The 18418-nt window shown below is 41.3% G+C and overlaps 1 protein-coding gene across 1 annotated transcript in view; it reads right to left on the bottom strand.

Annotated features, from left to right (window-relative positions):
- Positions 1–1275: 1275 nt before the first annotated feature.
- Positions 1276–18418, bottom strand: part of EBF2 (EBF transcription factor 2) — a 190621-nt gene continuing 173478 nt past the window's right edge. Inside the window, exons 14-16 of the mRNA XM_059177820.1 lie at positions 17302–17487; positions 9065–9232; positions 1276–4236 (exon numbers count right to left, since the gene is read on the bottom strand). Coding sequence (XP_059033803.1) covers positions 4205–4236; positions 9065–9232; positions 17302–17487 — 386 coding nt within the window. The 3' untranslated portion in view covers positions 1276–4204. The remainder of the gene's footprint in view (positions 4237–9064; positions 9233–17301; positions 17488–18418) is intronic.

Here is an 18418-nt window from a genome sequence, read left to right as displayed (position 1 = left end):
ACGACAAGGCAGAGCTGCCTCTTGGGCTCAGCATCCAATATGCTCATTCACTAATTTAACAGGTATCTGTTAGGCACCTCCGGCACTGAACTAGGTGCTCCACAGGAAGTACTGAGAGTTATAAGGCCCTTGTACTTGTGAGCCTTCAGTCTAAAGTACACAATGAGTGAATACAAATTGTGATAAGAACACAAGCAGAGCTCAGTTAAAGAGAGTCACTGGGAAGCTTGTATGGTCAGAGGTCAGCCAAGACCTCCATAAGTAGAAGATACTTGAACCAGGCCCGAAGGAGGAGAGGATGCCAGGCTGCACAGAGCAAGCTCTTCCCCATGAGAAGATCAAGGGTGAGCTCTGTCCAGGCAGACATCTTGTCTTCACAGAGAAAAAGAAAACTGCAGTGGGGGCTTTCTCAGAGTCGTGCTCAGCAAGAGCATCTCATCCACTCATGCAAGGGACACAATTTATGTTTTCACAATAATTTGTGTTTTCAAGAACACTCTACCCTTGTAGAGAGAAATGAGATAATCCAATTATGTGTATGCTTGTGAACAGTCTGCTAGAAAATGACATTTAGAATCACATTCACCTAAATGTGCTTTGTGAACTTCCCTTTACAGGTCTTGGTTTGCGATGGCTTTCCCATCTGCAGTGCTCCCTACCAACCTCTGCAAACAAAATTCCTACCATTCTTGGAAGGCTCATCCAGCCTTACCTCCCCCATGGAACCTTCTCTGATCATTCCAACCGTCTGTAATTGCTGTGTTCTCTGAGCTCCTGCAGCCTTTCTATCTTCCTGTATGAACCATTGCCTATGGGTCATCCCCTTCCAGGGGTATACATCTTGCTGTCTTCTAAGAAGAGATCTAAGATTGGCCTCAAGCCTTCGTGTCCAGCCTCTAGCTCTTCGCTGTCTGACGAATCAGTTTTAACATTATTCAACATGCAGTTTCAAACCTAAGCAGACCACCTACTTACCTACCTCAAGAATTCCGTACGACCAAAGACCAACTTAGTCAGTAGGATCCTTTTGAGTATTTATGAAGGAATTCGACCAAATGGATATACAGGTGAATACATAGAGAAAAATGACCTAAAGTCATACATATTCTCTCTTCCAAGTGAACAGCTCAGAAAGCTTTCCATGTAAGCAAAAGCTGTAGTAAGATTTCCTCAACCAGAGCTCAGGGACTAGCAGTTATGAGAAAATCCCCAAACTGAAGAACAAATCCCAAACTAATTTTTTTCACTTCAGGAAAAAAAAAGGCAAAGTTCCAATCATTTTTACAGTACAAAAATTTTATTTTTTGTTAGGATAATTTAAAGTTTAAAACTGAAGTAGACATATTCATTTTACAAACAAGATATTCTTTAATAAGTAAGACCATTAAAAACAGTAAACAAAAAAGCTGTCTTTACAAAAAGCTCTGTGCATAGCAACTTTATACTGTATATAACTGACAAAGCAAAACGATAAAATGAAACTATACAGTTTGAAAATGAGACTTTACTATACAAAAGGTAGAGAAGATAATGGTTTTTAAACCATGCATATTGAAATGTGCAAAGAAAAACTGGAAAAAATATGACGCTATAACAAAAAATGAGATAAATAATGAAGTAAATTGTCCCCTTAAATGGAAAATCTTACACAGCTCCTCTTACAAAGATAGGATAGAATTTGTAGTTACCTATAGAAATACTCGTATTCCAAGTGGCACAAAATTAATCTGGGACTGGAATGATTCAACAGCAAGACTGAAGAGGACCGAGTAGCTTTGTTCTTAATTTATTAGTACACTAAAAATAATCCTTACACACATTTGTACAATTAAATAGATCTGTTGCTGCCAAGATTCTAGCTCAATGGTCAAGGATGTCTGGTATTTAGTTACACACATTTTTCGGTGTAAAGCTACCAACAAATTCTACAATCAATTTGAAGACAGTACTGCATCATCTTCATGCAAGAGCAAAATTCACAGATTCTAAAAGCAATGCTACTTAAAAAAACATTTCCTTATGTTGGATTGGCGCGAATCCAGGTTGAAACATGCTTAGTTTTGTTCCGCCTTCACTTTGGGATGGTCATGTTTGTATTCTGCACACCCTTCCCCTTCGATCAGATTTCTCATGGGAGAGCTTTCTCTCCTGTGCCTGTGTCTTGGTGCCATAAGCCCTGACCACGAAGGACCATCAGCAGTAATTCTAAGCATGCCAAGTTTCCAAAACTTTGGATTCTCATGTGCATAGAAATTATATTTGGGTCATATTGAGTAATTCCAGAATAGTTGAAGACAAATGAGACTGTTGGAGGCTGAATAGCTGTGAACAGGTATCAATGTGACAAACAGAAGGGAGGCGGCATTTGTGAGGTCCTCTAAAACTGGCTCAGATGCACGAAAGATGTTCTTCCATGAGAGCTGCCACAACTTTCACTGTTAGAACCCCAGACGAAAATCTGTATATGGATTGTATTATGGTACTAATGAGTCAACAAGAAAAACCCTTACTGGATATCCAACTAGGAAGAAATGGCATCCTTATTGGAAATCCAAATAAGTCCAGATACATCTTCAGGATCAAACAGACTTTCAAAACTCAGCCACTGTTAGCAGCTCCTGCAACATTTCTTGGCCTAAGAGCTAGTTCCAGAAGTATGGAGAGCCCACTGCAGCCCTGGGTCTTTGTGCTGCTTGGAACACAGAAACCCCTAATCTCTAATCCTGCTAAGAATCTGGGTTACCATCTTTCTGAACATTAGGAGAGGAGTTTAGGGCTTTTAACATTCCTCTTCCACACACCATCCCTTTCTTGCCTGGAAACTGTGTCAGCTAAGATATGTATCTTTTTAAGTGAGTTGAATGCCATGAGAGGGGAAACCTGCAGAGAGAAGAAAGGACATGGACATTCTAAGATTCATGCTTAAGAGTCCAAGAAACAGGATCATCTTCCTTAAATCCTGTCTCTGAAGTTCTGTGGGGCTCACACCTCTGTGCTCAAGCAGGTAACCAAAGAGGAGGGGATGTGTGGCTCTGTCAAGGGAGAATTCCAAAGGGGCCACTTGGTTGGGAAAGTCACATGGCTTTGGCTCTTCTTTTAGGTGAGACACGTGTCTCTGCTCGGGAGGCAAAGCCTGGGATGCACTACCACATGGGAATTCTCTGCACTGCTCAAGAGGAGAAGGTTGAAAGCTAATATAAATTTTTAAAAAATCCACAAAGAGTGAATACCAAAAGGGACATGTAGACTATTTAGAAAGTGGATGGAGCTGGGAATGAATGAACTGATGAGTTTGAGTATTTGTGTACACACATGGACCGAATTATTGTTTCTGCATCAGGCTGTTCTGTAGGAATCTATATAATGTACATGTTCTTGCTCATGGGTCAATCAAATGATGGAAAAAGAGGGGGATGCAGGATGGGGGATAAAAGTCTAGTAAGTAACTGCAGTAATAATCACACACCTTTTAAACTTGTTACTACTGGTTTGCATCATTTTCATTTTACAACAGGAAGAGAAATTCCTCTCTCTTCCAAAAAGGTCTTAATTTCTACCTCTACTTACAATAAGTTACACGTTTATTTATTTAAATAATTGTAAAACATTTAAAAATTTTTCCCTTTTTTTGTTTTTTTTTTGTTTGTTTTTTAAAGAGATTAAACTATAAGCAAACACACATACAACAACATTTCATCATTCAATTCAGGTTTTGTTTAAGAAAGTCTTCCATGCTGGTACCCTGTTTTGTTCAATTTTTTTTTCTGCATAAACTAAATTGGTATCTGAAAGGCTTCATAGAAAATAGAAACTTTCAACTTTTTTTTTCCTACAAAGAAAAACAAATAGTATCCAAAATATTAAGCATGAATTGTTTGCCAATTTTTTTTCTTAAATATTTTACAAACATAGGAAGGTGGTTCTCATAATGTTCATAACAAAGAGTTGCATTTCTGCTCTTAGCACTGACTACGTCAATGACATCTTTTGTCCTTGTCCCCAAGAGGGTCAGTTGGTGTAGCCACCATGAGAGCTAGATGAGAAACGTGAGACCAGGTAAGATGCAGGTCCTTGCATACCCAAATCTGTCCGTCATGTTCATTCTGGGGCACAACTATCCCCGAAGAGCTCCTAGTGCTTTCTTCATTATTGGTCCATCAGAGTAAGTAGTTTTGTGCTATCAGAAAGCAGTTCTTCCTCTTCTTTACATTGGGGGCACGACAAGCCCGGTCATGGCTACAAGGAAAGAGAGGGATGAGAATGAGACTCAGAGATGCTTATGCTTTGGTTTCTAACCCAGAGAGAGGGGCAGGGGTGGGGACTGACAGAGTCCGGTACAACGCAGGGAGATGGTGCACTCTACTGATGTGGGAACCCATTTTCTCCAGGTTTAGTCTAAACACAGCCTATCAGTGGCACGGAAGCCTTATTATCAAATCACTGCAATATAAACAGGCTGGTTGAAATTTTGCGGGGAGGCCAAGAGCTAGGTTTTGCCTTGTGTTATATTAATGGTTTGTATACTTGACATGATAGACACAAACATACAAAAAAACTATGTTTTAATGTATTTGCAATATATTTATTTTTCATCATTAGACTATCATAATTTCTAGATTATATCTAGATTACATATTCTAGAACTATCTAGAAAACTCCAGGTGCCAAGCCTATCAAGTAACTTTCCAGGCATCATTTATAACATCATATATAACATTTATAACAAACAGGGCTTTCTATGATTCTAGGTTTCTATCCACTCTGGCTGAAATGTGGTGGGCTTCCCCCCCAACCCCCAAGCTCATCTGTCTTTAATGCTTACTACTGGTATGTGATGCTTGTTCACTGATGAATACTGATCCACTGAGATTGAAGACTTAATTTAGTTACTAATTTGGGAGTCACCCAATCTCCACTCTTCACCCCTCCCATTCCCTAGTAGTGCCCAATGTTTCCTCCAGCTAATGAAGACACAGATAATCCTTGTGCGGGGTACTGGGTCCAAGGTTTCCCCTTGATGTGGGAAACAAAGCAGCATCAGCAAAATGGGGAAAAATCACACCGCAAAATGCACCCCTCTGACCTTGGCTTTCAGGTGATGAACCCATAGAATTTTCACATTCTTGGAAATCACCAGAGTAGTTGCCTTGTGTCAAAACTTCAAGCCATATCTAGTATTTGATCCTTTGAGTTTTATTGTCTCTGGCTCATCTAGAGCTTATCAATGATCACAGAAGTATTTTGCTGAGTGGTGCTTACTAAACTGACAAGCAAATGGCCAAAATTCTTCCAGCTTGCCCCCAACACTCCCCCCCTCCGCCCCTTCTCTCCAGGCCAGCTAGTCTTCTCAGGCAAAGCTGTCAGCTGCCTATTTCCCTGCCCATACAGCCTTTATTGAATGTTTGTGAGATCTGGATTAAGGTCTTACACAGCTAGCAAAGCCTTAATTATTTTTGCCTGTATTACTATATATTGAATCGATGTAACTTTTCAATAAAGGGAGTTCAATTCTGGACACTCCCTGATGATTTGGAGACATAGCAACTCTGGTAATTATCCCAGAGTGTAGGAGGGTTTTTTTTTTCTTTTCCTGGAGGGAGCTGGAAAATGAATCAGGCACATAGTGCATAATATTATCTTGACAATCTATACTCATCACTGCAAATGCCTGATAAATGAGGTAGAAGGTGGGACAGTGAACACTGCACGTAAGCTCTCTGGCAGTAGGATTCTGGCTCATGCTTTCAACTTGAACTTGTCTATTACACTTAAAACTCATCAGCCACTTCTTTTTTCTGGGTCCTCAGAGAGTTACCGAAGGAGCTCATTAAAAGGGCAGAATGCTCAAAGAAGAAGATCCAGTGCCATCTCTGCTATGTGGTGACCCTGAATTTCTGCTTGTAGAAACCATAGCCAACAGACAGAAAGCAGAAGTTAATTGGGAAAAAAGTAAGCTTGTGTATGGCGGTTGGGGGTGGGGTGTGGACCTGCACTTTGTCCAATTTCTTTCTGCCTTTGGCATTTCATGAGAAGGTAATAATCTCGCTTTGGTCCAGGTGGAAAGTAGATATGGGTGAAGGGTGCGGAGAGGAACTGCACTATTCTTGTCCATGGTGAGACAGTGGGCTGTCACAGCACAGGCCCTGGAGCCGAAATGTCTGAGGTCATTTTACTGTGTGGCCTCGGGAAAACTACTTCACTGAAGATGATGAGGATGGTATGACCTTCCCCTTCCAGTCACATGTGAGGCTTGAGCAAGATAATTTGTGTAAAGCGCTTGGTTCAAGGTCTTGCTGAAAACCAGCCAGTCTCAGAGAGGGCTGGTTGTACATGGCCTCTGCAGATGACGGAGACCATCTCACCTTACAAGTCACGAGCAGAACCTCTCCATCAGCCTATGATCACTCAAGCACCTCAGAACACACTTTGCCTCTCCTACTGTCTGTTTCTAAAAAGGTGAAGCTTCGTGTTTATCACCCCTAGAATCCCAGGAATCCTTCACTCAGTAACCATGACTAGAGCATTTGATGTCCGCTCATTTTCTCGCTCTACGCATCGGACCTGGATGCAAACTGAGGAAGCCTGGGAGTCTGTATGCTGTTACCCCCTTCCTCCTCACCCTCCTATCCCAGTCTTCCTTCTTCTTCTTAAGATTCAGATCACCAGAGAAATTGAGAGGGAATTGTAGGATCTAAAGCAGGCTTGGGGGGGCGCCTGGGTGGCTCAGTGGGTTAAGCCTCTCCCTTCAGTTCAGGTCATGATCTCAGGGTCCTGGGATCGAGCCATGCATTGGGCTCTCTGCTCCGCAGGGAGCCTGCTTCCTCCTCTCTCTCTCTCTCTCTCTGCCTGCCTCTCTGCCTACTTGTGATCTCTGTCTGTCAAATAAAATCTTTTTAAAAAAATTAAAAAATAAAAAATAAAACAGGCTTGGGAGTTCTCAGTGTTCTATAGAAATGAGACTAGATCCCAGAGCCTACGTGTAACTGGTGACATCATCACACCCACAGACAAAGAACGGATGGCTCAGCCACTTCCTCGGTCTAACTATTCTGACCTGTGCTGACCAGGAGCTCACATGGCTAAGGACCCTAGAGAGATCCTTATTTTGGCTATTTCAGCTACTGCTACCTCCACAGAGAGACCTCGCTATGACCACACAGATACTTCCAGCTCTTTGAGCCAACTCAACCCGGAGCAGGTAATACCACAGCAAGACTTGGGCATACAGCAACAGGCAGGGTAGGGATTCGAGGCCATGGGAGCCAGTGAAAAATTGATCCTGGCCTACTGGGTGGGCCAAAGCCAAGCAAGCCCTATATGCGAGTCTCCCTGGACAGTACAGATCCAGAAGATCTGAGACCACCAGCTCAACTTCCCCAATGTGCTAGAGAGGAGGTAAGGGAGGGGCGGTAAGTGGAAGTCACGTTATACTTTTTCTCCTCAAAGTGAAGTTGAAAATGTTGGCCAGGGCTGTCTGGAACAAGGAAAGGTCTGCATCCCTCCTGACTTTCACCTACACCTATACTCCCTCTTAGCCTTTCGTGGGGTTCCCACTCTGCATTTCCCATGAGACCTGTGGGGCCCCCACTTGGTTAAGGAATGGACTAAAACCACAGAACTTAGAAAGGGGAGATATTGCCACTGAAGTAGGCATGCAGAAGGGAAAGATAAAGCAAAAACTTAACAATTGCCAACAGTTATCAGTCTGGAGATGAAGCCATCCATAGAAAAAGTTCTGAGCATATCCACGAAGGGTGAGATGGAAACCACTGGCCCTTGAGGAGAGACAGGGCAAGTGGGCAACACAGCTACAGGCTGAACCTGTTTCCCTAGGGATCCGACATCTAGATGAAAATGAAATATATATATATACCTATTTTTCCCTCTCAAATAGACAGATGCTTCTGGCTGCTCACACACTGGGTGGCATGTTACCTAGCTGCTTTGTCTAGATGGAAGTAAGACTTTTCAGGGACTCTTCTGAGTGCTGGGTTTCAGTTCCTACTTCATAGTTTCTCTGTCAAGTCACTTGATTTTGAGGAGACACCCCTGTCTTTTATGGTAGAATGACACAGGAACCTACCATAACTCCCAGAGCTCTGCTCAGCCACAACTGGTGGATGAACCTTTACATGTGACCCAGAGGATCAGGAATCTATGCACAATCGTAAAGCTACTAGACAGATGCCGTCCCAAGGATCACACAGCTAATGCAAGGCTCTGCTGTCCTCAGAGGCTTTGAAAGGCAAGGGGTTAACCAACTTCTGCCCTGCTTGGTTTTATCAAACACTTGCTTGTCATGAATGTTTTCAGGTCAAGACATGAAGAAGAGCCTAAAAATAATGTGGCTTGTCAGGATCCATAGTCTTCAATAGGTTCCAATTTGCTCTTTCGTCTTCAGCTGCCTCCCATTCACAGTGAGATGATTAGATTCTCATGTATTCATCACACTTCCTTTATGTTACGTCATGCTATATTTTCAGACATCGCTCAAAAATTGGTTTGATGGGTGATATTAATTTTTGTTCTTAGACAGTGTATGTCTTTTTTTTCTTTCTTTCCTGCTCCACCCTTATCTGACAACTGCTATCAATGTGACTGGCATGGAACCAGATTTCTCACAATGTGCTGGTCGCTCCTATCCATGTATACCATGGGAATAGGTATGCACTGCAGATGGGCAAGCCTATTAGGTAAGTAGCACTCACCATGTGGTCTGCTGTGATCTGATGTGACCAGGCACCCTCTAGGAAATCATGACATGGACCTATGGAAAGCAAAGGTCTGGGAATTCCAGACAGTCCTGGAAGATACATATGGCTCTATCATACTTAATTTTGTGACCTTGAAGAGCTGTCCGACTTCTCAGTTTTCCCCCTTCTTGTTCTCGGGTGGTGCAGTGGCTCAGTTGTACAAGCCTTCTGTGTCCCATCATGGAAACACCAAAGCATCTCTTTGTAGGTAAATGGCTAGAGATAGGGACCGATGCTGTGCTGTCTGCTCTTACTTTGTTGGTCCTGTGGCCCATTTATTATGTTGGTACCAAAGTGATATCTTTGCTTACCTCTGAATCCATTTCCATTGCCACTGGAGCAGGCAGGTGAAGGGGAGCCTTGTGGCCTGATGACAGGGGCAAAGGCACTCTTCTGTTTGACAGCAGGAAAAACTGAAGAGGAAAATGGGAGGATGGAGGACGTGCTAGAAGATCCAACAGTGGGACTTGATGACATGACTGGAAAGCAAATGCACAATCCTCTTAGGAAAGGACAAACCTAGGAGTTAAATTCTGCCTTCAGGACATAAAACCTGTATACATTCATTGAGAAATTACTCATTCACTCCAGGCACTATCCCAGATTCTAGGGATTATAACAAGTTGAATGTGACAGCATCCCTGCCTTGCCCTGTGGGGGGAACATACAAACAAAACAATGACTAGGGTAACAACCCTACTGGAGGAATGTACACAATGCTGGGGAGACTCAGCAGGGAGACTGTTCTTCTGCCAGGGAATCAGGAAGGCAGCAGCAGGAGGTAATACTCTGATAGGTCTTTGTTCATGAGGAGAAGCTTGACAGGAGAACATGGAGATCAACATCTGAAAAATCATCAAATCTACTCAAGAATGGAAACTTTTTTCACCCTAGAAAGAAGTCCTACCTGGGTGCTCTGTGCTTTCCTGGCAATTCTCACGGCCCAGGATGTTTAATCTATGGTGTTAACATCTCTGAGAGTGCCATCTCTATGGGCCACTGCCTCATTAAATGTAAATGTTTATTAATATCTAGATTACCTCCCTCTCTCTCTACTTTCAGAGCTCCTGGGAAATGAAGTTGCAAGTCAGACCCCTCTGATGTAATGCTCAGAAAAAACACCAATATTAACAATAAAATTACTTAAAGGAAGCCAAAAGCTAAGTGTTTTAATTTCCAAGAAAAATAAAGGCGATTTCCACAATGAAATGCCCTACCTCTTAATGTCAGATACTCTACCAAGTTACATCATACAAGAAGATAATTTTATCTTCTATGTTCAACTAGCTCAAGTAAGGGGTAAACTAGAGTTCACAAGGGTAAAATTGTCAGATACAGCATCTTGTGGAATAAGGTCAAGTTCCAGGGACTTATTTTAGCACAATCTCCAGATTTCTGAGCTGTCACATGAGTTGGTACAAGAATTACTGGAACCTAGTGGTCAAAGCCAGGAATGGAAACTTCTGGTTCCAGTGACCCAGCTACTCCGCAAAGTAAATTTTGAAAGTGAGGACATGAGAGTGACCGACGATTCAAAGGCCAAGTCAAGGTGAATTGAAGGTCAGCTGTTCTGATGACCTGTGTAAGATTCAGTCCCCATTTCTCCCCTCTCACTATAAAGATATATTTTGTGCTAGCTCACAGAATTGCATATATAAAGCAATCATACAGCATACCTCCAATATGATGTCTTATATAGACAAACCAAAGACTTCAAACAAAGAGCTTTATCTAAAAACTGCTCATCCTTATATAGTCCTGATTTAAAGAGCTATGTAGAAGGAAGTATCCAAGCACATCTCTTTCTTTCCTCAAGTAACATAAATCAAAAGAATTGGAAAGGAGGGTAAAGTCTTGGAAGAATCTCACATAATACTTGAAGATGAAAAGGAAGAAAAATTGGGCTAATTCACTATTATAGAATAGGATACAGGGTTAAACATTGAGAATGGATTATAGTCACACTCTCAAGCAAAATCGCCTCTTTTCACATTGGCTTCAGCGTCAATGAAATGGGGTCAGGGACCTTTCCTCTTTGTGTAAGGTGCAGAATTAGAGGCCAAAGAAAAGCTGAGACTCAGGAGGCCCTGATTCTGACCACAGTCCAATCTCTGCTGCCATGATATGAACCATGAAGGCATCAAGATGGCGCCTTGGTTTCTGTGTCTGCTATAACACCACCTTCCCCCCTACACTGTTACAGAGGGGGGTTTTTATAAGGTGAATTAAGCCTACATATACACACCTGATTCTGTTTATATTCAGTGCAGGACTCACTTTTACAAATATTTCTTTTCTAAATAACAGTCGTCAACCTAAAGTAGATGCATTAGGTCAAATGTGGCTGCCTCAGTGGAAGAGTCACCTCAAACTTTACTTTAAGTGACATAAGACAACTGTTGTAGGATTGAATAAGCACAGGGCTATAAAATGCCCATTTAAAATAGGGGTGTATTTTTTTAGGATTTTATTCATTTATTTAATTTATTTTTTTATTATTTTATTTTTTTAGAGTTCCAAGATTCATTATTTATGCACCACCCCCAGTGCTCCATGCAAGAATATGTGCCCTTCTTAATACCCATAACCAGGCTCACCAACCCCCCACCCCCTCCCCTCCAAAACCCTCAGTTTGTTTCTCAGAGTCCACAGTCTCTCATGCTTCATCCCCCCTCGGATTTTCCTCAATTCACTTATCCTTTCCTTCTCCTAATGTCCCCCCTGTTATTCCTTATGCTCCACAAGTAAGTAAAACCACATGATAACTGAAAGAGCCAAGATGACCTTCAACAGATGAATGGATAAAGAAGATACGGTCTGTACATACAATAGAATATTATGCCTCCTTCAGAAAGGATGAATACCATTTAAAATAGTTTTTATGTAATTTTTGTAAAATGGTAAATTAACTTCCAAATTAATTTAAAATTTAATGCCACTATATTCAAAATTCCAAAAGGAATTTTAATCTGTGTATTTCAACAAACACAATTTCTATGTTTGTCTGTTTAAAAAGCAACAACACTGAAAGTTTTGTGAATACTTCATAAGTACTAAGGAGGCATTTATCTTAACAGATATTAAAACTTAACAAAAAATTTACATCAATGAAGTCAGTGTTATACTAACACAGAAACAGGCAGACAAATCCCTGGAGAAAAAAGAGGCCAGAAACAGACCTGGATATATATGAGAACTGAAACTTAATAAAGGCGACATTTCAAATTAATGGGGACATAAATGCATGGGAACAATATGCAAGTCCCCCAGAGACAGAAATTTAAAGCAATTCCTCATGTTAAACACTAAGGTAAATGTAAGTGGACTAATCAGTTATTTGTTAAAACAAAATTATGAAGGCACTAGTAGAAAAATTAGGAAGGTTATATAATTTACACAATTCTTTCAACCTCAAAGCCTAAGGAGAACATCACAAGACTGGTCATGTGACCAAAAAAACCTTCCATAACAGGGAAAAGGCAAATGACAAATTAGAAAAAATCTTCCTGATAATTATTTAGATATGTTCATATCCTTGATAACTGATAGGTTTCTTACAAATTAATTAGAAAAAAGAAAACATCCCAATTAGAAAAGTGGGCAAGGAAAGGAAAAGCAAAGTCACCAAAGGAGACAGGAAGGAAAATGACCAAAAGCTCTTTACAGACCTGAAAACCTTCAAACTGCTAAGTAATCAAATGCAAATTAAAACAGTAACAAGAGGATACTTACCACTTTGCGAAATTGACAAAGATTAAGAAGAAATGAACAGGCCAGGGAAACAGATACTCTTCCTTTTCTAAGGGGAGCATTCATCTCTCTGGGGAGGACTTTGGCAATGTGTATTTAAAACCAAAGTGTTTTAAAATGTGCATATTTTTTAACCTCGTAATTTAATTTTGAGAAATTAATCCCAAGGAGATAATCATAAATTTGCAAAAAAAAAAAAAATAGATTCAAGGACATTTTTATAATTGTGAGAAATTGGGGAAAAAAACCCAGAAGTGACTAAGCAACAGGGTAAAGTATATTCACTCTATAAAATAGAATGCTACGCAAATTTTAATGCTAATGTTGGAGAAGAATATTTGATGACTCAGAAAGATATGCCTCCTAAGATGAATAATGCAAATTATGTCATAACATGTACCTCAAACCCAGGCTTATTTTTTAAGAAAACATACAAAGTAAAAGTTTAGAAGGATGCGATATAATCCAAACTTTTAACAATGTTCTCTCTGGTCAATGGATTATGAATGCTCTTGAATTTACTCCTTTCACTTGTCCCTATTTGCAAAGTTTTCTGTAATGAACTTGCATTACTTTTGATGTAGCAAAAACCAAAGCTGTTAAAATAAACAAGTGGAAAATCTCCATTGGGGGGGGTGTGTGTAAAATGTGTGTGTTAATGTTCCTCTTCTATTTAAGGCTTTACTACCTGCAAACCAGGTTGCCTTTTAACCTTTCTGCTGAACACACACACACACACACACACACACACACACACACACAAAGGCAAAGAGACTAATAAATTCTCAAATTCCTGGGAAAAGCTTCTTGATTGCCGTGAACTTCACAAAGCAAACATCACTTCTCATCTCTGTTCCCCAGTCTTAGGATACAAGTCTGCATCATTGACAGATTTTACGGAGCCTAGCTTCATATCTGCGGCTTTGATAATTCTGCCACTTTTCTTCCACTCCCTCTTTCATTTATCTCATGGCAGAATTCCATTAGCTGTGCATCAGAGTAGACATTATAATTTCCAAAATGTATCCTTCTATGGCTGGAAGGCCATACTTTAAAAGTTAACAATGGTCATGCCTGCACAGAAATAAAGTGTATCATTTTTCTTTCCTTTTTTATGTATACATGCTTCTTAAATTGTGCATAATGAGAATGTTACTATTGTAACAGGATTTTTTTCTTTCCTGGAGAAGAAGACAATAGCAATATGTCAAGATGTTAACAAGGTTGGGTTGTTTTTTATGGTGGGAGTAGGCTTTCTTTTTGAAACTATTTCCATATGTTCTAAATTTTCTATAATCATCATTTAATACTCTACAATAGAAAATGTCTTGATATTTATTTTGAAAATATAAAAATATTGAGCCCCAGGGCATAGTCTAAGGCGATGTCAATGAAGTAGGACTCCCTGAACATAGGTTGGATTTCTGTATAGATTCTGTCCCAAACTTTGGAACTGTTTAGTGGCGATTCTGCTTTGGAAGAAGTGGGCCCATGGGTGTTGCAAGCTTGTCGAGTAGACCAACTGTGGGGACACCAGAGTGCACCATTTTAGGAAAGCTGATCACAACTGAGAATGTCTCTGGACATCTCTCTCTCTCTCTCTATGGACAGAGGCCAAAGAAAAGGTGAGGAAGTCTGGCCCCCAAATCTCTGTGAACATGGGGAGTTAAGGAAAAACCACTTTTCTTCTTATAAGGATTGACTGGCTTGCCGAGTCCCAGCTGGAACTCACCGGCCACCATATCCTCCTTTGCACTGAGCCATTGCATTTGCTGGCGCTAAGGGGTCTGTCAGCATTTCATTATAACCCCCTATTGTCAGGGGTTTAGAATTCAGCCATAAAAACTTGCACTGAGCTGGAACTTGGCACACACTGCTACCGCCAGGAAGTGGAGTTTGTATGTGAAATTGAAAAAACATCTGTTTGGCCATTTTTGAAGTCGTGTGAGAGCAAGAGCAGTAAAGATGCAGGTTTCTGATACTCTGCATTGGCCGCAATGCGAATCAACTTGACCGAGAGGCTTGGCTTTATTTCTTCTGAACGACTCTGGCAAACGATTGCTCCATGCCCTGGTCTGGCCGCATCGGACTCGTTTAAAAAAGACAACGAAAAATTGTAGACTGGTGTTTTTTAGACACAGGCAACAGAATTGACAAAATGGTTTCCCCTGGGCTGTTTTTTGGTATTTCCCAGAGAAGTTAAGACTTAGCTGGCTAGAAATACAGGTCAGATGTTATTGTAATGAACTCCGTGGGGTATTCAGTATTTTTGCAGTAGGGGATTTTATCATAACGCAGGCACTGTTTGGAATCCATTCCCAGTCTGCAACTTCTTCAGACCCTCCTTCAGAAAAAAAAGGTGCAGATCAGAGGGACCCAGGAGGCACAAGGAGCAGGTTTGCTGTTGCGTTTCCCCCTTCCCTTGGGCAAGGGGCCTCTTTCTATTCTGCATACACTGTCTTGTTTTGGTGGGTGACTTAATGGGTGCTATCATTTTCCTTGCGGCAATGGGACTGGATAATCAAGAAAGGCTAGTGGAAGGAAGTTGTTACTTGCTGGAGTGGGAAGGTCCCTTCCCTACTAAAGGAATTACCTTGTAAGAAACATCAAGCAATTACCCAGTGGATATATTCATTTATCTCTTCATCCTCTCTCTGTGTCTGTCTGTCTCTCTCAACCCTACTCACCTAACCCCTCCCTGTCTGTCTTTTGCTCTCTCTCCCTCATCACCACACTACTACTACTATATTATTATATTGGCCATTTTTGAGCTACAAAAAATGACAATTTATGTGGTTCAGCCTCATACACAGATGCTTGTTCATAAATGGTACATCGAGTATGTAAAATTACCATTTGGAGAAACAAAACAAGTAATTCTATAGGGGTCAGTTTAATTGTATATTATAAATAAATGAAATATTTCTTATATTATTGAATGATTTTAGAACATGGTCTTCTGAATCTGACCACCTATTTCTATTCCTATTTTTACTTTTATGAATCGTTAAGTCATGCTTATTCTTCATATCTTATAAGGGAAAATGATAGTAATAATTATGATTATAGCATGGCATAAGGTTGTTCTGAGGAGGCAATTGGACTCAATATGTGAACACGCTTTCTAGGCTGCGAAGCAGAATGCAGTTGTGGGTTACTCTTATTGTTGTTGCCATCATTCTATCATAACCTTTCATAGTGGCTCCCCTGCTCTTGTGTCACTTGTTGAAGATGTGGTCCCTTCTACACATGGGGTAACCTCTCCACAGTAATTCATGGGACAAGTCTCTCCAAGATCTCAGCAACAGAAAAATCATGTTTCTCCTGTGCTACCCTACCCCCAACCCCGGTGAAACTGTGTGGACATAAAATCTGATAACAAAGAGGGTTTCTCTCTTTGCTTTCCCTTCTTGTAAGCCTCCAAACCAAGTTAATGGCTCCCTTGAATACACTGAATAACGTCCAGACTAGACCTTGAGTTCATCTGATTTTCCTATCCATATTTTTTTCTTTTATCTCCATTTCTTATAGCTGTTATTTTATACTTTCATAACACTCATCTCACTATTAGTATCTCCCAAAATGTTTTGGAACAAGAGAAGGTAAAAATAAGTAAAGAAATAAATCAAGCCAGCACAAGTTTATTCATTGAGACCACTCGGATCTAATAGATCTGGGCCATCCAACATGACACAACATAGAACTCATGTCTTGGCAGCAACAAGATTTTAGTTTTAGTAGAAGAAACAGCCTCTATTACCTCTGCTGTTTGGTCACAATGTCCTTAACACACTGAGTAGACTCTCAAGGCTAATGAAGTAAATAGGGAACCCAGAAGTTACCCCTGGTTGTATGTCCCCAGGGAAGCAACAAGGCTGCAGAAGCAGCCTCCAGACCCTTGGCATGTCACTCCCTGAGCTGCGTGGAAATGGCTGTGTGGTGTCCTTGACTCATGCTTGTTCCTGGCATAGGGGAACCACTACTCTGGGTGAAGATAGGGTCTGCTCTAGAGCCTTGCGACAGGAGCCAGCATTTCAAGAACATTCCACTCACTCACACAGACCCTCCATGGTGGTTTCTCTCCTGGCCTAAAGTATTATTCTCTAGGTAGGTTTGAGGACACATATTCTCTCAGGCTTCTTAGTCCTCAAAGCACCCAAATGAGTTTTCACAAACCCCTAGGACATCTAGCTAGCCCAGATTAAGATCGAGAAGTCCATCTCAGATCACTCTCTCATGAGTAGCTAAATTCCATCTCTCAGAAGGTACACAAGGAAGGGAGGGCCATGTAACAAAGTGACCCAAAAGTGTGGTATGACACACAGATGACCAAGCCACAAATTGTGTTCAAATGATGGCTCTGCACTATCCTACTGGTGTGATCTTGGATGAGTAAACTGCTGTGCACCTCATCCCCCTCACCCACAACAATGAGAAAGTTCTCACGAGGATGAAAGAAAAACCTCTGAAATTGCCTAATGAAGAGCATAATAGTAACTGAAATGGAAACTTCATTCCTTGTTCCCATCCACACAAGCCACATACATCTACCCTCTCTTTATATAAAGCAAATAGCTTCACTCCTTTTCTTCCCTTCAGAAGGTTTGGAGCAACTAAGTGCACCAAAGTCTAGCTAAGGGAAAAGAACAAAAGGCATGAAAGACATTTCCTTGGATGGGCTATTCCTCAAGAAGTCAGTAAGACATCGGTAGGGGTGTAAGTCTCCCTCAAAAGGCTGAAGAGTAAAACCCAGGGATAGAGACACAGGGAGAGCCGGAAAGATGGAAAAGCCACTTACTTCCATAAGGGGAGCCTGTGGGGGAGCCGTTTAGAAATCCTGGTGACCCTGGGACGCCCAGATTGGCCATGGGGACGTTGCTGTAGCCATTCATACTGTTACTTGAGGTGCTGTAGTTAGACTGCTGGGGGGTGGAGCTGGAAGAGTAGCCCCGTGGAGAGATGCTGCTTGTGTTGCGGATGTACCCTGGACAGCAAGGAAAAAGCCCAGATAAATGAAATGGCAGAGACCAAATATGGCGGCATAGGCCCACATGGTCCCCCTGATTATAGATTATAGGTCCCCTTGATTACAGAGCGCTCCAAGCCACCCCTGGGCAGGGGCGGAAGGTCTGCAGTTTGTCTTCAGCATTTATATCCTCCTTTCCCTTCCCCATCCTACACAAGGCCATGTCTCTGAGGGTCCCTCCTTCCTCTTTGTTCCCATTTGCCGTCAACATCTCCAGCTCACACAAAGGAGTGATGACTAATCTTCCTAACTCATGAGAGCCCTATGAGATCTTAATGACTATCACTGAGGCAAGCATTTTGTGATCAAGTAAAGCCTGGCAGATTTTGTGTGCTATAGCCATTCCTTGAAGATTCGCATATGTGGGTCCCAGAGAATAAACTAACTTAGTGTTTCCCAAATTTAGCACGCCACAGTATCTTTTCTGGGAATGGTGAGCAAAAGGCATCCTAATAACATCTCAAGGGCCACTCGTAATCTGCAGATCATACCTTTAGAAAAGTTAGTTCAAGGCTATTACCATGCCCGAGTGGAGTTAGGGAACATCTTTATTTAAAAATTGTTGCCAAGTTCATCTAAATGTGCTATTCTTTGACCAAAGACATGGAAGCATCAGCAATTGAGTATAGGGAGATCTGGTCTGTGGGAGGAATGGGGAAGGAACAAGTCCTCTCCATACTTCCAAAACCCTGGCACGGAGAGACCACCTAACCCATCCTGAAATAACCCGGTTCAGGTAATAGTCCCTAAAGCTATTTTTTGAAAAGCTCTTTTTTAAATTTGAAGGGGAAAAAAAAAAAAAAAAAAAAGGCAATCATCTGTCTGCACGCACCCTGCTGTAAGAAAAACTCACCCTGGTCATGAGAATGAGGACTTCCCTTCCAGTGGA

The sequence above is a fragment of the Mustela lutreola genome, chromosome 1 (assembly GCF_030435805.1).
Source record: "Mustela lutreola isolate mMusLut2 chromosome 1, mMusLut2.pri, whole genome shotgun sequence".
NCBI classification, from domain to species: Eukaryota; Metazoa; Chordata; class Mammalia; order Carnivora; family Mustelidae; genus Mustela; species Mustela lutreola.
This window is presented reverse-complemented; position numbering and strand designations above follow the sequence as displayed.